At 37.9% G+C, this 26412-nt stretch overlaps 2 protein-coding genes across 5 annotated transcripts in view; both read left to right on the forward strand.

The window, feature by feature from the left end:
- LOC121733216 (beta-glucuronidase) overlaps positions 1-22472 on the forward strand; it is a 39142-nt gene extending 16670 nt beyond the window's left edge. For all 3 annotated transcript variants that reach the window (XM_042123400.1, XM_042123398.1, XM_042123399.1), the window contains exons 3-13: positions 623-805; positions 8058-8227; positions 10863-11005; positions 14008-14198; positions 14582-14728; positions 15162-15334; positions 16470-16613; positions 17337-17421; positions 19770-19946; positions 21336-21474; positions 22129-22472. In XM_042123400.1, coding sequence (XP_041979334.1) covers positions 623-805; positions 8058-8227; positions 10863-11005; positions 14008-14198; positions 14582-14728; positions 15162-15334; positions 16470-16613; positions 17337-17421; positions 19770-19946; positions 21336-21474; positions 22129-22307 — 1731 coding nt within the window. In that variant the 3' untranslated portion in view covers positions 22308-22472. The remainder of the gene's footprint in view (positions 1-622; positions 806-8057; positions 8228-10862; positions 11006-14007; positions 14199-14581; positions 14729-15161; positions 15335-16469; positions 16614-17336; positions 17422-19769; positions 19947-21335; positions 21475-22128) is intronic.
- A 2371-nt stretch (positions 22473-24843) lies between these two features.
- Positions 24844-26359, forward strand: LOC121733118 (zinc finger HIT domain-containing protein 3). 2 transcript variants are annotated; one of them, XM_042123278.1, is made up of 4 exons: positions 24844-24978; positions 25157-25302; positions 25869-26027; positions 26114-26359. In XM_042123278.1, exons 1-4 carry the CDS (start codon positions 24917-24919, stop codon positions 26131-26133), a joined length of 387 nt encoding a protein of 128 aa, XP_041979212.1. In that variant the 5' UTR covers positions 24844-24916; the 3' UTR covers positions 26134-26359. The 2 variants fall into 2 exon arrangements, with proteins under 2 accessions (XP_041979212.1, XP_041979211.1); XM_042123277.1 differs by having other exon boundaries at positions 25869-26359.
- The last annotated feature ends 53 nt before the right edge of the window (positions 26360-26412 follow it).

Raw genomic sequence — 26412 nt, forward strand, 5'->3', positions numbered from 1 at the left:
GATGTGGTCAACCTTGGTTAAAAGTCCGGGTCGGTTTGAATTCTCCCGGTACGTGTTTTTGTTTTTTTGGGAGAAATATAGTGTAAAGTCTACAGATTATCAGACTAATTTGTGCTAATTTTACGACTTATAATTTATGCAAATTCTTTCACACGTCGATTAAGAGATCATAAAGGTATCCTAATTTACATAGTCGTGTCTCACAAGTCACACAACGGTTTCGGTGACGATAGCCGGTTTTTTGTGAAACCAGCTATGCAGCAGTAGTAAAACCCAAATGAACGCATAGTTTTAATTCACAAGAGAACTCTCGTAATCCAGGGGGGATTGGGACGGATAACCGATATGACTGACGAGATCAGACGCAGGCTAGAATTTATCCGGCTTGTCAAACAATCAGATAACCGATCTGCATTTTTCCAATTTGCAACAAAACTTTTTTGCTGTTCTAACGCAAGAATGAACCACAACCAAATTAGCAACTTTAACAGCACTTGGCGTCTAGGTTTAGTCGCGAGCTATTAGTGTATAAGGCTGATCCAGCGCAGGATTTAGATTTAGTATTAATATAGTTGCCATAGATAATTGTTGCCTACAGCCTTTCACCACCTTATATCTTCAGACAGGTCCAGTGATCCCGATGCCAGTGCCGTCGTCCTACAACGACATCGGGGAGGAGGCTTCGCTACGTGACCACGTGGGCCTCGTGTGGTACGACCGGCGGTTCCACGTGCCGGCCTGGTGGGCGCGCGGCGAGCAGCGCGTCTGGCTGCGATTCAGCAGCGTGCACTATGCCGCGCAAGTGGTGAGTACTATGACCACGTGTGCATTTCAAGGGTCCTGAGACATCCTTGATGATCACGTTATGGTATTATGGTATCCTGTGCCGGGATAGGTTTCGTACTAGTTCCTACTATCCAAAGGACATTTCTGTAAAGGCGTGATCCTACCATAACCATAAAAACTTCGACAGTGACTCGCGTTTTGCTCTACACGGGAGTTCGACCAAACTTGACTCTACCAAAACCTATCGATAATTATCGTTTCAGTTAATTGTTTGCACATACCTAGGTATCCTAAAAAGATCTAGGCGACTTAATCAAAGCCGCACTTGTCCACATATTATGTAGAAGGAACAACTGAAACGTGAAAACCCTAAAATATTGTCAGGCAGCATTATTGTAAAACAAATTAAGCACTCCGAAATCCTAATGGATTATTTAAACCATTACTGTGAAAGAAGCTTAAAGCCGTAGGTGTAGGCTGGATAATCCTTTACGACGATTACGTACGAAATCATTATGCTATTACTTCGCACTTTAGTCCCTGGAATTTACATGTATCATAAAGCTTAAAGCTTTAAGTACAGGATTTATGAGCCAGAAGTACTTATGTAGAGAATGTAGAACAGACTGGTGACAATTCCATTTTTTTTTATATATACCTACATTTTTATCTTTTTAAGAGGATACACCAAGGGCTAGAGAAATGAAAAACAAGTACTTGTAATATCTATTGCTGTCTTCCTTACCTCTAGCCTCCCCCCGCAGAGCGCGATAGAGACAACTGCAGAAAATCAACGATTCGTTATTCCCCGATTTCTTCTCCAAAACATAGTACTTTATTCATTTAAAAATTAAAGCAAGGCTTAAACTGTGTTCCTATATTTAATTTTTTTTTTATTTAATCTAGCCAAATTTGTTTTCTGGATACGAACACAGCAGAAAATCTGGCCATTTTTTTGGGTTTTTGAACGTTTATATCCTTTCTAATAATTAAACTATGAAAAAAAAACATAGGGACATGCTAATAGTGGCCATAGATATTCAGGAAAAAAATTATAACTCTACCGGCATTATCCAGGGAGGAAAAAGGGGACAACGTTTGTATGGAAAAACGGTTCTCTAGTTGCATTTTAAATATTGTAACCACGAAGGACGTAGATAGAGCCATAATTTAAGAGTCGAGACTGTCCCTGAAGTGTTTAAAATACCTATCTGCTACAGTTCTTTAAGTTATGGTACTTACATTACTTTATTAGTATTGAATATTGATAATAATATTACATAACTAATAATAAGGTATTTTTTTCATGTGAATGATTTTTTCCGGTCCGTACGTATGCGGGCCTTGTAATAGATTCTCGGTGTATGATCTCAAATAGGACATCCAAAAGGTCAAGACCGAGACGACCACGCTACTTAGTGATTTAGAAATCATATTGTTGTTTCGTGGTAAGCCATTATTATATTATACAATCAAGAATTTGCAACTTTAAAATTGTAATCCAAAAACATTTGCGCCAGTCTTAGTTACTTTTGTTATTTGCAAAGTAGTATTGATGGTCCTAAAACATGGACTGTTTTATTTGTAGGACAATTTTACTCTTAAATTATACAAAAAATCAGCTGGTTAGATTAGGGTTCCGTTATAGGGTTATGTAGTCAACAAAACTTGGTTGACTACCCTTTAGCTTGTTAAGGTACTACTACCTTAACAAGCAGATTTTTTGTATGTTGAGGTTAATAATTACATAATTTAAGGGTAACATTGTCCTACAAATAGAACAATCCATATTTTAGGACCATCAAATCAAAGTATGAAATTTCTGTTAGCTACCACTTTCAAGATTTTTCCCAGATAAAAATGTTGTTCATCTTATCAAAATGAAACTACTCACAAAAAAATAACCTTGATGAATGAAAAAAAATTGTTCTAGGGCTCCCGTACTAAAGAGGAAAAGAGCAAACAAACCTACAATGTCAATCGATTATTTATCGTTTTGCCATAAACGCAACAATATATTTTTTCTTAAAAAGCTGCGAACTCATTAAAAAGAAAAATTACGATTGCAGATTAAAATCACCGCTCGAGACAAGCTAATATTACTGAACGGATTTTAATATCATAATTAATACTCTGAAATCTGGATAGGCGCCCGAAAAAGATCCCGTGAGATGTAGAATCTAGGTCAAAGGGTAGTCTATAAAATAAAGGCATCTAGAGTTTACAGCGGTCTTAGAAAGTTGGAACAAGTGGTCAAGTGTTAGTTGTTACAGTTAATACTAGGTAGTGTCAATCCCTTGTCGCTAGGCAATTGTAGCCAATTGGCTATTTGTCTGGGCCCAGTTGGCTAACTGATACCTCTGGCTGCTTATTCTCGCATAAATATATTATTTATACTTTATAGCCACTAAAACACCATCTTATGAGATTAAATAATAAATAGGACACCAATATAAGTTTATTGCAGTCTATATTTTATTTGATCTTTTTACTTGCCGATAAAAACATATTGTTGAATAGGGAATATTTCATGAAGGCCGGAGCAGAGACTGCAATTAGCACATACAGTAAATAATCTATAAATAATCCCGCATGTTGCTGCTTCAAATTCAGAAAACCGGCGTGAAACAGTGCTTCGCCGAGTGAGTGAGTTTACCGGAGGCCTAATCCCCTACCCTATTCCCTTCCCTACCCTCCCTATTCCCTTCCCTTCCCATCCCTGCCCTCCCCTATTACCCTATTCCCTCTTAAAAGGCCGACAACGCACCTACAGCTCTTCTGATGCTGCGAGTGTCCATGGGCGTCGGAAGTTGCTTTCCATCAGGTGACCCGTTTGCTCGTTTGCCCCCTTATTTCATTAAAAAAATTTTGCTGCATAATTATCATAATATCAGAATAAAGACAGAAAAATTGTCAAACGTCGAACAAGGCGTTTTGTTTACTGTCTGTGCTGGTGCTGCGTCTAGCTTGAAAACATTGCAGCAATATATCCTCTCGAAGATGTCAAGTGATCAAATAAAATTAATCTAACAGCTGTAGTTTATTGATTACATTAGGTTCTACGGATTAACCGTAAAAAATCAGAATAACAGAAGACATTTTTTTATTGACCGACTTCCAAAAAGGAGGAGGTAATACGTTCGGCTGTATGTATTTATTCTTTCTAGATTTTGTATCTTCCTGTATGTAATAGCTCAAAGATATATTTTAGGTCATATTTATTAGGCTTAAGACATGAGGTGTAGTATAACATTGAGAAACATGTACCTCGTCTGACCTGCCTCAACTGGCCGCTATTACCACTTGCTGCATCCTCTTACGTCACACTAATTTGTTTAGTGTCAACATGCGCTCAATATCACTCACAGTAACACCGTTTTACACAATGATATTCTATGTTACTAACGTAACTAGATTGGAAGTTTACGGTAGCAACGCGTTGCCACTTCGAAGATGCCTGCAGGCATATCTCACATACATAATGACATAACGAATATATGACTTGACATTGTCTTTTGAACAAAAAAGTGGTTACGCATTTCTGAGAATCTTTTGTAAGACATTGCTACTCTAGTATTTTAGAAACTCATTGGTTTTACACTAATCTAATCTTTGTTTTCTGTAGAAATGACGGATGTATGAAAAATAAAGGATTGCCCATCGCACGATGATGCGTCCATGGGATTGCCAAGCAAAAATGTGTATTGCAATCAGCGTTGCCAGACGTCCCGAGTCTGGCAACGCTGATTGCAAGTAATGTTTACCGGCAAATAACTTGAAAGATTTCGTAGACCCTAAAATAATAAGCAATGCATTAAATTAAGAAATTAAAAAAAAAACCCCGCGAAACAACTTTAAAAAGTAATGAAATAATATTAACTGCCTTTAAGTTCAAATAATTCCTAACTTGTGTAAAGTAATATTTTAGTCCATAATTGTTGTCAAGGAGTGTCGGGGGACCGCCAAGTAAACTACAACCTACAACCGCCAAGTCGCTGATTATCTCGATTCAGTTCGCTGTGAATTGATCCTTAAACTTGTTATGTGAAATCAAACATCTACATTAGCGGTCCCCCGACACACCTTGAAAACAATTATGAACTAAAATATTACTTTACACAAGTTACGAATTATTTAAACTTAAAGGCAGTTTATATTAGTTCATTACTTTTTAAAGTTGTTTGGCGGGGGTTTTTTTTATTTCTTAATTTTATTTTATTTCATACTTTTTAAACTTGTGTTGGTTTAAATAGTGCAGAATAATTCCTATCAACACAATCAGATTCGCGTGATTACCTTATATTCTATTCTATATTCTATCAATGTCCTTTTCGATGAGGCCGTTAATATGAGCCCAAACATGAAACCTCCACTTTGGGTTCATACGAGCTCGGTTCCTATAGAATCCAGGTGATGCTGCAGCAGCAGCATGTAAATATTTACTGGTTATCTACTTCTTACTGGTTGTCGCAATTAAAATGAGCCCAAACACGAAACCTCTGCTCTAAGTTGGCGAGGAGTTGGATATCCTATTGATTACCAGGTGATGCTGCAGCACCAGGTCAACTTTCACATTATTATGTGTATACGTATATTGTATATTCACAAATGTCACGAACTAGAATGAAATATAAAACCAATCAAACGACTACAAGTTGCCAACGGCCTTTCATGAACCAGATAAACCCTGATTGTTCAGCACTGAACAGTCTGATGATGATGAATCATATCTAAGAACACTATCGATCATGGCAGCTTTCAAACAAAAAAAACTAGATCAAAATCGGTCCACCCGTTTGGATGCTACGATGCCACGGACAGATACACACACAGACAAACAGACAGACAGACAGACACGTCAAACTTATAACACCCCTCTTTTTTGTCGGGGGTTAAAAAACACTAGATAAGAAACAATGAAATTTATAAGAACATTTTCCAGTTACAAAGTAACGTTTTTCATAAGGCTAAGCGAAGTTATTCTTTTTATTGAAGTATGATTATAAGATGATTATTGATTATATTATCATAATGATATAATAACTCGTACCAAGTACCAACCATGAACCAACCAACCATAATGAAATCATTATATTTTCCAGTATCAACAAAGTAAATATTATATACTACGATAATTTATGACCATCCATTTAAATATGACGGTTTATGGTTATACTTTTCTATCCAATATGATAACTAGTGTAACTGCATCGGATTTAAAAACATCATTATCTGATGAATATAACAAAACATGTCCTTGCGGTCGTGGTGGTCCCATAAATGGGTTTATGAGATCATGTCTGTCGAATAACTTATTCGTCTATCACTGTACCGCAAAAACCATTCTGTTTTTATAATAACCAATAAAATGTCACTCCATATAATTATTATGTATATATGTGATATATTATAATATGAAAATTATTCTGTATGTCTGATTTTCACATTTTCTTCCTTATTAAATATTAAATTTTCACGCTTACGATGGACTAAAAGAATTAGCATAAGCTAAGGTCCTTTATGCTCAAACTCTATTTAAATTCCGGATAATGACGGTCCATCCAGGACTATCTCAATAGTTTTTATCGAGACAACTTTTTTATACGTGGGAGAGCCATGCTTCGGCACACTTTTGAGAAATACAACGTTCTCACAGAAAACCGGCGTAAAACAGCGCTTGCGCTGTGTTTCGCCGAGTGAGTGAGTTTACCGGAGGCTCAATCCCCTACTCTATTCCCTTCCCTTCTCTACTCTCCCCTATTCCCTTCTCTTTCCTTCCTTACCCTCCCCTATTACCCTGTTCCCTCTTAAAAGGCCGGCAACGCACTTGCAGCTCTTCTGATGCTGCGAGTGCCCATGGGCGACGGAAGTTGCTTTCCATCAGGTGACCCGTTTGCTCGTTTGCCCCTTTATTTCATTAAAAAAAAAAAAGACAAAATCTACGGTGCCCTCGCTTTTAATACGAATTTCTACGTAAACAAAATTGCAGGTAACATCTAGTTTAAAATAATCAAAAGTAAATCCGCATTCCGTAAACTTTTACGGATTATATTTACCTAATTTCATGTAAATAAATGCTGTTACTTCAAGGACACATTCGTACATAATCAATTCTAATCAGGAGCTAAATGAAGCTTATTTCCTTGTTGCTGTTGTATAATATGTAGAACAAAATTTGATTATCGTGAGAAAACATATATTTTTTAATTTCATCTTATTTCCGAACTACTTTTTGTATGACGTATACGTTGCGCTATCGCAATCAGTATGTTAATATATTTTTCTGTTACAAAAAATCGGTCACCTTTTATTATCGAACTGGCACCCTTACGCGTAGACGGAAGTAAGAACCCGAGTGTGTAATTATGACGTCATAATATGCGTGTGACAGACTTGACCCACTGACCCTCTTGGGTCCCGAACTTCCTATAATCCTCACCATTGAACCTTGCGTATCAATCCCGCAACCTCGCATCAGTAAACAGGGTTATCGCTACTGATAGTAGTTACGATAATAAGGACCTGTTTCAATACTTCCTGATGAGTAACGAATAGGCTATCCACCAATTAACTTGACAGATCAAGTATGGAGAATCTGTCAAAAAAGTTACGAATAACCTATTTGGCACTTTATCAGAAGGTGGTGAAACAGGCCCTCAGGCTGCCAGATGTCATGTATTTATTAGACAATTAACAAATTGCATCGAATTCGCGAAAGCTGTTTTACCGATAGGCTTGTTTTAGTCGTCGGTACGGATCGCTCCGTATCTAAGACCGAACTGTATGAAGTTGCGGACCTGTCCGTACGGACCTATCTTAATTCTTAGAAAGATCTGTGTTCATAATATTTTGTGTATTAAAGTTGATTAATGTCGTAAAAGGCTGGGAATTTTTATAAGATGTTACTTTATAGACGTACGCAGGAGTAGTTTTATAGTGCCCAAGTGTGTGCGCAGTACACAAGAGCACTCTCTATTCCTTTACTCTCATAACCCAGTGGGATGGAAAACCGAAACGACTGGCGAGAGATCAGGCGCAGGACCGACTTTTTACATGCCCATCCGACGCATGGATCATCTTACTTGTCAGACAACCAAGTGACTGGACCACTGGAGATAGGAACCTTCGAGAACCGTGATTACCAATGCTGGCTACCCAGCATTGGTAATTACGTTGCTCATGATTCCCGACTACCCGACCAAATTAAGAAGATGTCTTGCTCCTAATTAATCTTTAGTACGACAAGAAACTTATCAAAATCTCTATTTCAGTGGGTGAACGGCAAGATGATGGCGTTCCACGAGATCGGTCACCTTCCGTTCGAAGTTGAGATCACCGACGTGGTCAACTACAACACCAGCAACCTGCTCACCGTGGTCGTCGACAATATACTACTGAGCGACACCGTGCCGCAGGGATACGTGAAGGACATCGTGGTCGCGTGAGTATGACAACACTTGCAATACGCCCATCGTGGTCGTCATCAATATATTGCTGATCGACACAGTGCCGCAGGGATACACGTGAAGGACATCGTGGTCGCGTGAGTATGATGTTGGAACTATTGCTGTCAACGCCCATTGGTTGTCGACAATGTACTGCTGAGCGATACCGTGCCGCAGGGATACGTGAAGGACATCGTGGTCGCGTGAGTATGACAACACTTATTGCAACCGTGGTCGTGTACAACATCTTGACTCCTCTAGTGCCTCGGATGGCCTCGGGAAAGCCCCAAGCAAAATTAAATGAAAAACATTCATTTAATGTAGTATAGGTATTAGGTACCTAAATTTAATTCCACGTGACTAAAGTTGTGGATCAACTGATCTTCTGTCTTTTATGTCGCTTCAAGATAACGTCGCAGTCTGATATTCTTATCTACAGGTTTATATGGATAAAACTGCATTGCTGTAGCCAACAGTCATCATTCAAAATATGACATATTCTTTTGATGCGACTGCAAAAAAAATTACTGTTATCTACATAACTTTTGGACTTTGTCTTTATCTTTCCGCTACAGATAACAAAATGTTATGAAACTTCCTTGTGTTTAATATTAAAAAAAAGCGGTTTCCTATTGAATTATTATCCAAAAACTGGACACCGAAAACATCATCTCGAATCTCGGGCTTGCAGTACGCATATGCTCGAATTTATAATAATTTTATTCACCAAAAAAACTAGGCCTTTACAACCGTTGTGGATGATTTATACAGTACCTACCAGATCTCCCGCGCGGCTTCGCCCGCGTAAATTAGGAATTTTACGGAAACCGTACCTTTTCCCATAAAAAATATCTATACTCCCTTCACGTGGTCTACTCTATATCTGTGCCAAATATTGCCATAAAAATTTCGTGAGATAAACCCTTTCTAATATTTCCCCCGTTTTTCCCACATTTTCCTGAGTTTCTTCGGTCGTATTAGTATTAGCGTGATAATTTATAGCCTATAGCCTTATTCGATAAATGACATATCTAACACTGAATAATTTTTTAAATCGGACCTGTAGTTCCTGAGATAAGCGCGTTCAAGCAAACATATTCTTCAGTTTTATAATAATATTAAAGTATAGATTTTTTAAATTATAGACTCGAGTCTCGATCTAAAAGACTATGAAAAGTACCAATAATAGCCTCATAATCATGGGACGATGCATGGTATAATATGGTAGTAATGATGATGATGAATGTAATTTGCATAGTAGCATATGCTTTCCGTTCTTAAAACAACGCCGGAACTCCCAAACTTGTATCAATAAAGAATCAGGAGTTCTCTCAGCACCTTCGGAACCACGGTATACCAGGTAAACCTCAGTGCAAAATCTTACTTATTGGTAGCATATGCTTAGAATACTTCTCAAGAAACCGAAGTCACCACATGTTTCCCTATAAATTTTGAGGAGTTCCCTCGATTACTTATGGATCCTTCATCAGATCACCACTTTTGTGAATATAATACCAAATTGGGATAATACCATATAAACCAAAAGAAACATTTTGAAAATCGGTTAACAAACGGCGGAGTAATCGTTGAACATAAAAAAAGGAACATAACACATTTTGAAAGTCGGTTAAAATTATGGCCTATGTGTTATTCTGATGTTTAAGCTATATTATTGTAAAGTTCAGTAGTTTTTTCGTGAAAGAGTAACAAACATCCATACATCCATAAGTAACCACTCCTCAAATACTGTAGTGCCTGGGACAAGATTTTTAAATGTCCGTATGGTTGCCCAAGCGCATACGGCATTCTCGCATCATAGTCGACCTAGTCCAGAGGAAAGAACTAGTCAATACGTCTGGGACCAACTATGTGCGGGTTTCCTACAATGTTTTCCTTCACCGTACGACCACCAAAACTCCCTAAATACTCAAGAAGATGCTTGGAGTCGTTGTCGATAAATTTAATACAAGACTTTCTTGTATAAAGCATAAAAAAACATATTATATTATAAGGTAATATAATATCATAGTAAAAGATTAATGGTATTATTCAATGAGCTGTTTATAATGCTCATACAGCTGTTAAGGTCAATGGCTCGGCTGAGACGGGCAGTAGCTAATTATTTCATTAAATGCAATTCGCGGTATCATTCAATTGACCCCCTTTTGACCAGTTCCCTGTTCTCTTGTTTGGTTATGGATTCCTGGTAGAAGTAGCAATGGACTTTAGGAGAACACTTAAACATTTCGGGCCAAATTCTATGATGCCCGTTTTCAGCTTTCACCAAATGCCAAGGGCTTTTCGAGGGTCATGAATCTTTAACACAAGAGTTGGAATAACTCTTGTGTTAAAGATTCCACCAACTCTTTTGTATCTCCTAAACTCTAAAGCCTAAGGACTATAATGGAGGCCCGCCTAAAAATCACAAGAAATAGGTACACTAAATGGTCACTAACTAGGACACGGATGGTGCAAACGGAATAATAGGAACCTAAAGATTAACAAAATCGAAAGCTTTTTGTTGTGCTCAGCTTAGTGCCAATGTGCAGAGCAGATTATATAGACTCTCCTTATTTGATTGTCTGGGAATATCGACTTTACTTTTAAACATTGATATCTCTGTCCAACCAGGAACAACAAGGTGAGACAAGAGCAGTCGTACACGTTCGACTTCTTCAACTACGCCGGCATCCACCGCTCCGTGTTCCTCTACTCCACACCGCAGGTCTACATCGATGACGTCATCGTCAACACTGACATACAGGGACTCACAGGTGAGAAAGAGACAGCCATAGCTCGTCTTGAAATAGTAAATCTATGGTCGAAGTCGGGTTGGATCCTTCTTTCTTTAAAACTATCGTCTCATCAGAGACAAGAGTTCTTCAGATAAAAAAAGTTTAAGTACCATTAATCTTTATTTACCAAATATTTGATATTTCTTTTTGAAGTTGATTTTATTACCTTACTTTATTTAGTAAGTATGTAGTTACCTACAGAGTAGATAATCATTTTGTTTGAATTTATGGCTGGTAAACCCAAAGAACTCAAAAAAATTGACAGTATCATAATATCGTACTATGATTGATGGCATATTGTGGTAAACGGCTATGATGTCCTAACCACATTGATTCATAAATTCATGTTGATCAAGAGCTATATAGAGACGAAACTAAAAGTAAAATAAATTAAAAAGTAAAAATAATTCTTCATTTGGTATTAGCTTTAACTCGGATCAAAGTAAGACCTTAATATTTTTATCGCATTAACGAAATTAAATAGCGGAACCGATCACTTATAAAATTAATTCTATTAAGGAGTTTTCACTGGTAATTTCACAAGCCCATCGCGCACAACTAATTAATCTCATTACACCCTATAAATTGTATGAAGTCACAATAATTATTATTAATGATAAAATATAATATTATTATGTACAGTGTACTACTGAATATAGTGTACTTTTAAAAAACTAGCAAAGAATATCAGCCTAATTCCTAATATTTTAGTTTAATTTAAGGAAGAAATTAAGGAGTAGGGGCACGTTCTTCAGCTTCAGTTTAATAATTAAAACCTACCTAGTGATATAGAGAACCACAGGTTGCATAATGCATGGTTAATAAGAGCAAAATGAATAAATCTTCTTAAAAGGTATTACATCCACTTACAATGTAACTAACACTGTGTGTAATATAATTATGAATGTTATTAGATTAGTTAGAGGATTGGTATCAATCCCTTATTATACGTATAATAACCAGTAATGATGTGAAAGGGATGAGTTCCAAGGTAACATGATGTACGGTTATTAAAGCATACAAGATAGTACGTTAAGAATAGGATAATATAATATTGTTTCTGCAATATTTTAGCTAGCTATATGTATATCCCACAATAACATTTTTTATCATTTACTTTTTAACCGACTTCCAAAAAGGAGGAGGTTATACGTTCGGCTGTGGATATATTTTTTACTACAAATAATGGCTAATTTTCGAAGCGATTTTAACCAATACGGCATTAATCCCTATCCATTAAATACTTTAAATACATTGTTGATTTAATATAGATCAATATGACCCTTTACAAGCACATGATTTAAATGAATATTTTTGAAGATATTAGGTACAGATTTAAAAATTGCGAGACATAGCTTTTGCGGCGGTACCGACCAATACGGGCTACGGGTAGTATAATGAATATACTTACTTTGATTAAATAATATTAAATGAAAAGTATTGAATCGATTTTAATCATTTTTTCAGTGAGTAACATAGGCTTTATATTTTATATCCGTGCGAAGCCGGGTATAATTCTATTCCCTATTTTATATCCTTGGATATGCAATACTAATTCTATGCAGGAGTGCATCACATATTGTAACAATCTAGGTATCATCTTTGGTATAAAGGTCCAGTCAGTCAGAAATTCGAGTATAATTAGAACTTTGTGAGCAATAACTTAATAAGTGATCTAATAACTTAGAAAACTCATTTCCGTTTCAATCTATAGTTTTATTAAAAGACAAACTACCTACAAACTACCGACAAAAACTTCACAAAGCGATAAACGAGCTTATAGTGTATAATCCATATTGTGGAATTAGGACTATTCCCGCAAATACTATCATCTACAAATATAGGACACCGCACGGTGTTATAGTCTAGGGAACAACAGCGGTGCGTGCAACGTGTGACAATGCAGCGATGGTATCTGGTGGATGTCAAAACCGAACAATAAGTAACGGGGACTGCGACAGATTGAGATCAGAATTATTAGCAAACAATCGCTGAATACTGATGGATGCAAGGGCGATGTTTACATGTCAGCTCTCGGACTATAAAGGGAAATACGCACTATGGATCAGATGGGTCACTCGGATAAAATTTTAAAGCTGCATGACGTATCATCTGGAGAAAATGTCAAATTAAAGGGAAAATGAAAAGAATATACAAGGTGTAACAAAAGTGATAATACTTGTGTGTGTATCGTTCCTTATAGAGTTCACTGTGAAAGTAGCAGTACTGAAAGAGCCATTTTTTTGTGATTTGTATGGTCAAACGCCCCAGGCGGTATGAGTTTGCCCATATAGTTAAAAATAAAAAATTGCTCCTTTAGCGCTGCTACTTTTACAGTGACCTGTAAAAGTGGCAGTATCACTTAGTTTTGTTACACTCTGTATATGAACCATCGGGCCTCGGCTTAACCTAGTAATATTGAAGTAAAAATAATGTTCTGTTATTATTGCACGGTATTGAAACAAATTCAAGATCTGTGTTATGTGCACCAGAGAATTTAAAAGTTTTTGTTTAACAACCGAACCTTGTCCTCGCGTTGAGCAATTCGATCTTGTCTGTATTTTCTAATACCGTCGCATTAGAACTTAAGTTGTTGCGACTGCGTGTCTTTGGTTTCGTTAATTACCAAGCCGTAGTAATTATATTCTCTTTATACCAAGCTACAATGCTAGAATAATTTCGTCCCTGTTAACCCTGACTGCAGGCTGGCTGACACATTACAGCTAAATTAACAATGTTTGTTTAAACAATATGGCACCGGGTTACGCCATGGCAACATGCATTTATATCATCAGGAGGGCAATTTGAAGAGGATCGCATAAAAAAATTCAGGTGGAATAGTTTCCGGTACTCATGCACCGAGTCGTGCTGGACTATCGTGACAGCAGTTTAACTCGATAGACCCTAAGGCTACATAGCGGCACCTGGTGGCAAATACAATATCAAACACCCTCATTATACCAAACAATTTTAATCTCCAGGGTTCATAATCTACAACACAACCTACAAGGGCGCGTCTTCGGACGTGGGCTGCCTCATCCAGATATACGACAAGAACGACACACAGGTCGCCGCGGCGCAGGAGTGCGGAGGGCTGATAGAGATCCCCAACGCCAACTTCTGGTGGCCCTACCTCATGCACCCCGACTCGGGATACCTTTATACCTTCAAGGTGAGTTGTAACTTGTAGTGCAACCTGCCCAAAATCCTGCCTTACTTTGCACTTAAAGAGGTACCAAATTCTCCCCACCTCCTTAGACGAAGAAATTTTATATTCAAGAAATCAAGGCGCGTGAGCTTCAAAATAATCAATAGCTATACGTCGTAAAGTTTTCAAGTAGGTAAAATTACTTTTTCGTAGTCATGAAAACCAATCAAAGCTCTTTCATCTCATTTATGACTTACTGTACGCCAAAAGGTATTAAGCCTATCTCTCCATATTTAATCTATTAAATATAGAGAGATAGGCTTAATACCTAATAAATATTCTAATATTTACCCCTACCGGTATGTATGTATGTATGTGTGTATGTATTGTTTTTTGATTTCTTTCAGGTGTCCCTCCTAGGTCCGCTGGATGAAGTCATCGACACGTACCACCTCAAGATCGGCATCCGGACGGTGACGTGGAGCAACACCACCATGTTCATCAACGACAAACCCATCTACCTCAGAGGTTTCGGCATGCACGAGGACTCTGATGTGAGTAAAATGATTAATACGTGATTATAACATTGGTATTCGGTGATGAAGGTTGATTTCAAGGAAGAAGACCAGCATACGTAGCGTAGTTTATGGTGGGAAAAACGCTATTTTTGCCTTTATTTTCGTAGATCTGTTACTAGGCTCTAGGGGCTAACACTTAGTATTAGCTTCGTGGGCTAACACGACTGACAAGAAAATAGGTGTAGTACCGACTTCCCAATTGCCATTCCGACGGTTGAATGATCTGAACTCAGATTGCGTGCGGCCTAACAAGAGGGCCACGAAATAATAGGGTTAATATCAACTCAACCTACCTAACTCAAGATCAATCAAATTTTTGTTTTTCCAACGCTAAAATCGTCAAAATCTATGCTCTAAACTACATGAATACGAAGGCGTTTAATATCTAAGCTACGAAATATTATTTCAGCTCCGCGGAAAAGGCTGGGATCCAGTCCTCTGGGTGAAAAATTTCAATCTGATCAAGTGGGTTGGTGCAAACGCCTTCAGAACTTCCCACTACCCCTACGCTGAGGAAATCTACGACCTGGCTGATGAGCAGGGCATCATGATCATCGACGAATGCCCAGGAGTTGATACTGAGTGAGTCATTTGTTCAATCATTCAGGAGTCCATTCGTTCCTTTGTTATTCGTTCATCTTCACATCATCGAGGATACAAATATCTCTCTCTTACCTTAAGTGTCCAAAGGTAAGCTACCAATGTCAGAAAATGGAAATCTCCTAAAAATGACCCCTGAGAAAATCCAAGAAAAATAAGAAAATGTAATATCAATAAATTGAAAATTGCTATGGTTTATGAAAAATTTAAATAATAGAAGTTCGTGGCTATCCTCGTATTTTGACCATGGAATCTGTAGATGCTTTAAGAAGCAACCCTCTTTTGTTTATGAATTTATGATAGAGCATTCAACATCTAGAACTCGAATCTAGATCAACGTACCATTATGTAGATTATATTTTATATACAATTAAAATACAGACGGCTTACCATGCCTTTCTAGCGATAATATGAACAAAAAGCATAGTATACCTACTTCTAAGTTGTAATAAACAGTTTTTAGTGTTTCTTTGTCGTATATTTCCGCTAGCACGTCCGCGTTTCGTACGCCCGTCGCGTGTTGCGTTCGGAAATTACGGCAAAAAGCGCGATGCGTGCGCGCATAATTCAGATCAATATTATGCAAGATGCATCTCAAGAAAAGTGAAAAACGAAACTGTAATTACGAAGGAATTATATTACGAAGCAATATGTATCTAGAAAAGAAAATATGGAAAATTCTGTTTTCTTTTTCATCAATCATCAAAATCAACATTACATTGTAATTTGTAAACTTGTCCTAATAAAATATGGCCGGCTTCAGAGATAAATGTTGCGGTAGTTTATACTCCCATTATATAGGGCGATTGATTCGATAGCTTGTTTCCGAACATACTATTGACAGTAAGTTTAATTTGATTCTTGAGTCAAGACTCAAGAGTCAAGAATTCAAGACTCAAAAATAAAAATCAAAGCTTTTAATCAACTTATAGTAGCTTTTATGGAGGACGTGAAAAATTTTTAGAAACCGAGCTATAATAATTAAATGCTTTTTAAACAAACTTTATATAAGTATGCAAAATTTGACGATCCTCACAATTATTGTTGTGAACCACTTCTCCAATACTTTTGCTAATCTATAACAGATGTTATCAGCTGTCAATATTATCAATTCCAGCATCTTCTCCGACAACCTCCTGGAGAAGCACAAGCAGTCGCTGACGGAGCTGATCAGGCGCGACAAGAACCACCCCAGCGTCATCATGTGGTCCATCTCCAACGAGCCCCGGTCCGCTAACGTCAAGGCCGACCCTTACTTCGGGTGAGTGACTAATGCCCTTTAGTTTGAGTTTATCTTTTAAATCAAGTTATTTACAATTCTGTCCCTCTTGTTCGATAAGTATAAAACTTGTAGAAGACAAGGCATTTTTTGACCAACGGTTGGTAATATAACATGCGTTACCCGTAGGAGCAACGGGAATGCATGTATTGACAGAAGAAGAATATACATAGCACATAAATGAGTAGCATTGTTACATAGTTACATATTAGTGCATAAACAGAACCCAATACAAGGCGAGATGTTCCCGCAAATAGCAGAGGAGCGAGATTACGACCGGGCAAGATATCGTCTAACCCAGGGGTTCCCAAACTGTGCGCCGCGGCGCCCTGGTGCGCCATGGAAAGGCAAGAGGGGCGCCGTGAGTCGATCCTCCATCATTATCCGAAACAACAAATATTATAAAATTAAATTATAATATAATATTAATTATGTAAAGCAGGTAGATGATTGAATATTTGTTTAAATTACTATTTAGTATTTACCTGCTTAATCCAACTATAATCATTAAATGTAAGTATTTATTTATGTATCTTTCTCTAATAGCTAGGTAGAGTAGGTCGCCGTGACAAAATATTTTACGTGTAACTGCGCCGCAGGCTGAATAAGATTGGGAACCCCTGGTCTAACCTACAACACCTTTACAGTAGTCAGTAGTTTAAAAGTTATACTTGAATGTGAAAATCACCGTATTCTTACTTGCAGAAAAGTGGTGAAGCACGTCAAATCCATGGACCTGTCAAGGCCAGTCACTATCGCCATCGCACAGAGCTACCTGGCTGATAAATCGGTAAGTACTTACCACAGTATAATGATACCCCCACACCGGTTTCGGTGACGGTGGCCGGTTTCTTTGAAACCAGGCCAGGTACGCAGGAGTAATTTTATAGTGCCCAAGTGTGTGCGCAGTACACAAGAGCACTCTCTATTCCTTTACTAGAATAACCCAGTGGGACGGAATACCGACACGACTGGCGAGAGATGGGGCGCAGGACCGACTTTTTGCATGCCCATCCGACGCATGGATCATCTTACTTGTCAGACAATCAGGTGATCAGCCTGCATTGTCTTAACCAAACTTGGAAATAACATGTTTCCAACGCGGGAATCGAACCCAAGCCGAGTCAAGAGCCACGTTCGTAACCACTGGACCACGGAGTTTTACCATAGTATAAACACATAGAGTAACTCCATTGGTCGGAAATAGGTTGTATAATGTATAGTATCGTCACAATACGACAGACATGACATTGTTGTACTCATCATACAGTAAAGTTAGTAGGTGTCCTTATTTTAATTAAACTCGCTCAGCACGGACTAGTGTACTCTACAGTAAATTGTTTAGCTATTTAAAGTTATCTCAAAGCACGCTAAAGTATGCGTGAACATGATACGGGTACTCTAAATAAAATATGGCCTACTGTATTTTTCATATTGTGTCCAACTCCATGCCATACCATCTAGTATATATTAACCGATTTTTCATTGTCGTGTGCTAAAGGTTACTTGATAGCTCTTTGTAAATGTCGAAAAAATTAACGTCGGCATTTTAAATTGATCATAAATGTATTTATAAAGAGAATCTTTTAGTCCATATTTAACCTGGGGGGGGGGGGGGGCAAATTACCCAGGTTCTGGGCCAGGGAGGGGGGGCAAATTACGCAGATTTTGGGCCAGGGGGGGGGGGCAAATCAGATTTTTTTTTTTAGTTGTAATTTTTAGTTTTAGTATTGATTAATAATTTTTAGTTGTAAAACTATTGTATTGCAAACAAATGGCAAAAATTCGTTTTATTATTTTTAATTTTTATAGATGAAAGTACTAGATAATATACTTAGTAGGGACGTCAACATGATCCAGGGGGGGGGCAGCTGTCCTCCCTGCCCCCCTCTCGGTACGCCCATGGGTGCGTGCTATTAATGTCTGGTGTGACAAATATAGCCTTTAGCGATAAAAAATTTAATAAACAAACCAAAAATATAAGCCATTTTAATACAAAGGACCGTGGAATACTTAATTTGATGTAGGTTTGAAGAAGTTGTAATAGCTACCATTTAAAATAAGAAGAATTTAATCATTTTAAATTCGTCTTATTTATGGTAGCCATTTCACAAGAATCCAATAAATGTTTATAAAATGTAGCAACTGAATATTTAGATATCTCCATCTAAGTCCTTTCACATTGATTAAAAACTGAATTGAGTAACAGTCGTTTGAAATGCAATTTGGAACACTCCAAATACGTATTTGACCATAACAAATTAATGGCTAACTTTTACGGCATAACGATGATGTCAATATTTAAACGTTTGTTACATAAATCCCAGACATTGCCGCACTCAGAGTGGAACATTATTTAGTTAAATGTAATTAATTCAAAATTTTGACATAAGCCCCATAGTTTATCTGTCAAATTCTTCATTTAAATTGAAGCATAATCATAATTAAATGTCTCTGAGTACGGCGGATAGACTATTATAATATTACAATTTAATTGTAACAGAAATGGAAATAAAAATAAAATTTAATGACGCACGGTATTGGTCATTATCCTCGAGCGCTTTCTCAATATTTCGGCTACTTTATAGCTCGTCAAAATGTCGAACTAAATAATGAAACAATAAGTATAATAATTATTGGCCAACAATATTTTGGGACTCTACGTCTCCAAATCGCCATGGTTACCAAACTGCGAAAACCCTTTGAAATGCTCTTAGGAGTGCCTGAACAGAAAAGCTTGCTAAAGTTATCTTAAGACCCGCAACCGAAGAAAATAAGAATAGGAAGTATTCTAATTTTCTCTTTCCCGAAAAGGCGGCATCCAAAAAAAACTGGAAGAGTAGGGACAGTACAGAATTGCAAAGAACGGAAGTGTAAAGTGAAACATCACCGAAATAAAGATAAAATATAATATTACTAGATGACACCCGCAACTCGCAACTCCGTTGCGTCAAAATTCCGACGTAAAAAAGTATCCTATGTCCTTTTCCGGGACTCAAAATATCTCCATACAAACAGCAATATCGGTTCAACGGTTTGGGCGTGAAGAGTAACAGACAGACAGACACATTTCGCATTTATAATATTAGTATGGTACTACAGTCGATTTCTACTATAACTAATGTTTGTTCTCAATAGGGTCAGCATCTAGACATAATCTGCTTCAACCGCTACAACGGATGGTATGCAAACCCCGGTTCCCTGCAGAACATCGCCGCTTACGTCACTGAAGAGGCTACCGCCTGGTTCCGGAAGCACAACAAGCCAGTCATCATGACGGAATACGGCGCTGATACTATACCGGGACTGCATTTGGTAAGTCTTATCTTAAACCTGTAGGATATGCGTGGCGACCCTAAAGGAAGATCTTCCGTCAGAGCGAGGTGGTATGGCATCCATTATCCATATGGCAGCTATCGTATACGAGTTTTGATACACCTTGTATACAAGGTGTATCAAAGCTATGTGATAATATTTTAGGGTTTGAACCTATGTGTTCCTTGTAGAGAGTTCACTGTGAAAGTAGCAGCGCTAAAATACCATTTTTTTTTCACTTTCGTATGGGGAATCTCGTAACACTGGCGCGCTTGCCCATACAAAGTTGGGCTGCGACTGAGCTGAGTCAAAACGCAGTCGCAGCCCAACAAGGTTGCGTTTTCATCAGGGTTTCGCAAAATGTGTTTTAAAAGAATCTAAGCGCTAAGCGAATTAAGATTATTGCAACGTTCCTCGCAACGCAGCTTCGGTAAAAGCTGGCTAAGAGCAAACTTTAGAATTTAGTTACAATTTTTTCACTAATATTTAACTGGATAGGACATACACTCACTATTAGATTTATTTCATAATATCTCTTAAATGTTGCAATTCGATAAAACATTGCATGAGCAATATTTCACGTCTATCCAGACTGGTCAGCGATCGTGCCCTGAACCTAAAGGTCAGGCCTCAGCTAGGCCTATATCGACTGTATTGTACTCTAATTGCGAAAACCCTTACGTAAGTACCTAGGTACCATATAAACTACAATCGTTGTTATAGGTATTTGAATCAAATCTTTGGAAAGTAGTTGATAGGATCTATTTGAAAAACCACTGGGAAAATACGCGCTAAACACATAACCCTCCTGGCAGTCGGGTAAAAAAAGGATGAACTCATAGTCATATTATCAGCTGTCGCAGGACAAAGAGTTGCCTATTGATCTTTTGCGGATTGAATGTCGGTTACAAAATGGTCGCATTTTATATCCGTGTCACTAAACATAGTGTAACGGCCGTTCCCAATATTTGATCTATCTCTGGTTTTGCCCTACTATAGGAATAGCTCACAATTGACATAAAATATATGTCTATAATGTCTAATGTGAGCTATTCCTATCTCTAGTAAGGCAAAACCAGTGATAGATCAAATATTGGGAACGGCCGTAAGGCGAACTTAAGTTCGAAACGTATAACTGGCATAATATGATACTTTTTGTCTTGGGAAAATGTACCATCGAATTAATTGATTTATAGGCATTTGACAAACCCACGTCATTTGGTCGGATCATGTCAATTCAATGTGGTATCAGGTATGGTGGCTGGGTTTGACATAACTTCTCTGATAGTACAATAACCGCGTCATACTATTTCTACTTGGGGCCGAACACAACATCTAATCCTACAATAATTTTACCAGTGAGATTTGAACTTTTGTTTATGTCCTCAGCTTCCCGAGTACGTGTGGTCTGAGGAGTACCAGGTGGCGCTGATGTCTGAACACTTCAAAGCGTTCGATCGGCTCCGTCGGGCCGGTTTCTTCGCCGGAGAGTTCATATGGAACTTCGCTGACTTTAAGACTGCACAGAGTGAGTTTACTGTTTACTATCATTTGTGATGAAAAAACTTGGCGTAGGTGCTAATCATCATTACCGGTTTTAGCACTACCAGCGTCCTGGACGAGTTTTCTTGGTGCTGGTATATGGTAGTGCTAAAAATGCGGCGCTCCTGTGTTTGTTTGCCTTCGGCGCACCTTTTTGTCTGGCGCCCTGGGTGGTCGCCCAGCGTCGCCCTCCCTAACGCCGCAACTGCTAATCACAGAGACGTTCCAACTTTATTGAATAGCGGTGAAAAGCAGACGAAACCCGATAGAATCCGTAAAAGTCATTATCTGACATACTGGTTACTACTTTTAACCCCCAACGAAAAGAGAGCTGCAGTTATGGGTTTGACGTGTCTGTCTTTCGGCGTTCCTGTTTGTCTGTCCGTGGCATCATAGCATCCAAGCGGTTGGACGGTCTTTGATCTAGTTTTTTTAAAGCTCACATAATGGAGTGTCATTAGCCCGCTAAGCACAAAAAACTAACTACAAAAATTGAACTTATTCATTTCATGAAGTTAATTTGTGTTCATTTCTGACACGTAGAGTTCTGAATCAGGGGTTGCATTTAATTTTTTTCATTTTCGTGCCTTGAGAGTTGAGCCTAGTTTGCATCGCTAATGATTTGTTCTTTTTTTTTCAGCAACCACCCGCGTGGGTGGCAACAAGAAGGGTATATTCACGAGGTCTCGCCAGCCTAAGGCCTCAGCTCATCACATGCGCGCGCGGTACCTCGCGTTGGCCGCTGCCGACGCCGGCGCGCCGCCACCGCCACCACCATTGTACGTCAGCGACGGACGACCTGCGCACCACGAGCTCTAACCATAGACTAAATAGTAAAGCATAGAGTGTAGACCGTAGAGTCTATAGTCTATAGCATACAGTTTATACTGTAGAAAACGAATTGATAGACGTGACTCCTTTGGCCATTTGAACGAGAGTATTTTATTTTGTCGTGGTTTAAGTAGGCCAAAAACCAAAGACCTTAAAGATAAGGGCCTCATTGACGGTGCTAAAGATCCAGCCAACAAAAAAATCATACGAAAAGTCACGTGGTCACATTTAAACGAATTTGTAGTATTTTAAGTTATCAAAACTCGAAACCACCGCCCGGCGCCCGAAATGCTGCCAATATGCCATGTGTGATGCGATTCACTAGTGTATAGGTACTGTATAATACAATACAGCACTATGTAGTAGTTTTATGGGGTTCTTCTCACCATCCATTCGCTAGACTCTAAAGGAGACACAATGTCCGTCAAGTGTTCATTTCTATTTGTATCTTAGTTAAGACCAAGAAGTGTTTTTTTAACTTCTTGGTTAAGACTCAAAGAGTCGTGGCTCGTGAGTCGTGAGTCGTGATCTTGTTGACGATTCTATTGGGCTAGCGATATTGGATGATAAGAAAGAATAGTACTTTATAATAATATTATCATTGTTACGGTGTTACGGTGTTACCGATAGGTATTGTTGATGAAATAATAAATTTATTAGTACCTAATATTATGATTGTCAAGTACCAATTAGAAATTAATTAGTTTCTAGATTTAAGTTTAAAAATATTTTACGATAATATTATGGGACCCAAATTAAGAACAAATATGCATTTCTAAAACATATTATTATTGTGTGTATGAAAAATCATAGTGCTAAAATTTGAAATGGCGATCACATACAATAATCAATATTGATTGAACAATTATTAACAGGCAAAATTTTTAGGTTGGGTACTTAAGTTTTATTCTGTAAATTGTACTGAAATATTTTTAAGAGGTATTATTTAAAGTAAGTACCTACTTAGTCACAAAAATTCGAATTTTACTGATCCGTAGAGATCGGCTCAATAGGTTGTGTTAATTTTATAGACATGAGTAGTAGCAAAGTAAAAGTTATGTCAGCAAGAAAAACTTAAAAAAATCTGTTGTAAAAATTTCAGACGTGAAATGTACGTTTTATGATTATATTATTTATTGTTACATAATAAATCTTTCATGCATACCTATTGATTTGTTTCAAAGTGTAAATATTTATCACATAATAGTTATTATGAATAAAAGTACAAAAGTGTAAGAGTCTTTACTTTATTTACTTAATTAGTAAAAAAGTTGAATTGCAGAAAATTACATAATATCGTCATGTTATCAAATCGATAGTAAGTACCTACATAAAATTATAAATGTGAAAGTGTGTCTGTCTGTCCATCTGTTACAGACCGACAGACAGACACATTATACGTATACGTGAGAGAGCCATGCTTCGGCACAAATGGGCCGAATCGACCGGAGAAATACCACGTTCTCACAGAAAACCGGCGTGAAAGTGACGTGAAACAGCACTTGCGCTGTGTTTCGCCGAGTGAGTGAGTTTACCAGAGGCCCAATCCCCTACCCTAATCCCTTCCCGTCCCATCCGTTTGCCCCCTTAATTCATAAAAAAAAACCTCTTCACGCCTAAACCGCTGAACCGATTTGTCTGAAATTTAGCATGGAGATACTTTGAGTCCCGGGGAAGGCATATCCTTTCTTTTTACCCCGGAAAAATGTACGGTTCCCGCGCGATAAACGAATTTCTGCGTAACGGAGTTGCAGGCGTCATCTAGAACAACCTCGATCGTGGGAATTGCAGACACAATAGATTTTGAATGGTTATGCGGCAGCCGGGTGCCGCTTGGGGATTGATGGGTTAAATAATTTTGTAAATTACCCCTGAGCTATATTATCCGGTGATAGAGTGGGCCCCGTCGTGTCGTTTAAAGGAGTGAGCACACTGAGACAGGCCGTGCCGGGGCTCTGCGTGCCTGCTGCACCCCGACACAGTGTGCGATACGCGCATCCGCTTCCATACAAATTGTATGGAGGCGGATTATTGCGATGAGCCCCGGCACGGCCCGTCTCAGTGTGCTCACTCCTTAGAGGTTCGCGCACACTTTGTCGGCGCGTGCCGGGGCGAGTCGGGGCGCAGCGCAGCGCAAAATACGCTATAGCACACTAGTGCTGGGTCGGGTCGCATCGCATTGACGGATTTTAACGCTTACTGTGCTGGGGCGTGCCGTGAAACGAGCTATTTTGTGTTTCCCTCCAAAACTCTATCGAAAGTTTCAGTAAAGCGTCTACCACTTTACTGAATCGACCGACTTGACTCCTTGACTGTATTGACTTCTTACTTTGACTTTGACTAGGCTTTTGACCTGACGATATAAAGAAATGATGCTAAAATTGTATGCAACAATTATGCTGTTTTCCCGCCAATTATAATACTTGACACTGGACATGGTTATATAGTCGAAGTGCCATAATTAGAAAAGAAAAAAATGTTTTGTCACTTGTCAGTTGTCAATGTCTCCTAAGTCAAACTCATGTGCTTTTGTGTACAAATTTGGTGCTGATATTTTAACAAAATTATTTTAAAAGTTTGGTCAATATTTTTTAGTAATGGATTGCATTGAATGTGGTGAAGATTCTAAATACAAATGTCCTGTATGTAGACAACCTTAGTAAGTTCGATTTATTCGTTTTACAACGTTTGTTTAGTTAGTAATGAAGTCTGACTTAAAATTTATCACAGCTTATTAAGTCCTCCACACACACTCCACAAGTATACACAAATTATTAAGTCCTCCCGTATCTTGTTCTCTACATATACATATTAAAAATATACTTTTAACCTTTTAGTTGTTCAGTAGCCTGTTGCAAAGTTCATAAAGAAAAGCAATGTACACCGCCATCTCCGCCAAAAAACGATGCCATAGAAGAGTCACAAATAGAATATGAATTCCCTACCGATCACACAGTGCCAATAGAAAAATTAAAATCATTAGGTAAGTAAAGAAGTTGGGTTTGAAAATAAAATTATCCAAACCCATTGAACATTCATACAACATTGATGAAATCAATTGCTTTCTGGTTCTACTTTCTATAAAAAGGCCCCATGGTGTGGAGAGTTATAATGCTAAGTACTCACATACGGTTTTGCTCGATAGTTTTACTCCAAATTGAGTCATAATTACTGTATGCGAGCTGTCTCGGTGGAATTAAATACTAAATTGATTTAGAGTAAATGTATCGAGCAATGCTGAATGTGTAGACGAAAGCCCGAGCCGCAGGTTTTGCTCGACATATTTATTGCTCGATCAAGCAAAACCGTATGTGAGTACTGGGTACTTTAGCATACAACATAGCTTGAATTCAATAAATGCTTTATCTTTCCTAGCAAATAATTTGTCTATGGTATAAATTAAGTCAAAACCATAAAGTAAGCTAGGTATATTAAATGTGTGTGTATCTGTTTCTTTTATTAAGTTTGTATATGGTTTGTATAGTTAGTTAGTTTTTAAAAGAATACATTTTCACCTGCTGGCTAACATCTATGACGTTTATATTTCAGAAAATTCTAAAGAACTGCAGGAATGTATATCAAATCCACATGTAAGGGAGATATTGCAGTTGTTAGACAAATCGCCTCATCCAGATAAGTTAATGCAAGAATACATGCAGGAACCAATATTTACGGAGTTTGTTGATGCCTGTTTGAAAGTTGTGCAAGATGAGCCTGATGATGAATAATTTACAACCAACTTAAAAAAATGGCAGTCTTATCTAGAGCCAAGCCTCCTTCAAGCTATATTCAAGATGAGCCTGATGATGAATAATTTACAACCAACTTAAAAAAATGGCAGTCTTATCTAGAGCCAAGCCTCCTTCAAGCTATATTATATTAAGCAGAGTGTAACAGAACGTAGTGATAATATTTTCAGAGAGTGAAAACTCATGATCATCTGTGACCATAATATGTTTCTATGAGAAACATAGATGGTCCTATTGGGCTAAATATTATTGATAATACCTGTTATGTTATTTGAAAACAATTTGAAATCTTTATTTATAATTCCATTTCAAAGAAATTAAATTATAACATTAAATAATTCAAA

Source organism: Aricia agestis, chromosome 13 (assembly GCF_905147365.1).
Source record: "Aricia agestis chromosome 13, ilAriAges1.1, whole genome shotgun sequence".
In the NCBI taxonomy this organism is placed as follows: Eukaryota; Metazoa; Arthropoda; class Insecta; order Lepidoptera; family Lycaenidae; genus Aricia; species Aricia agestis.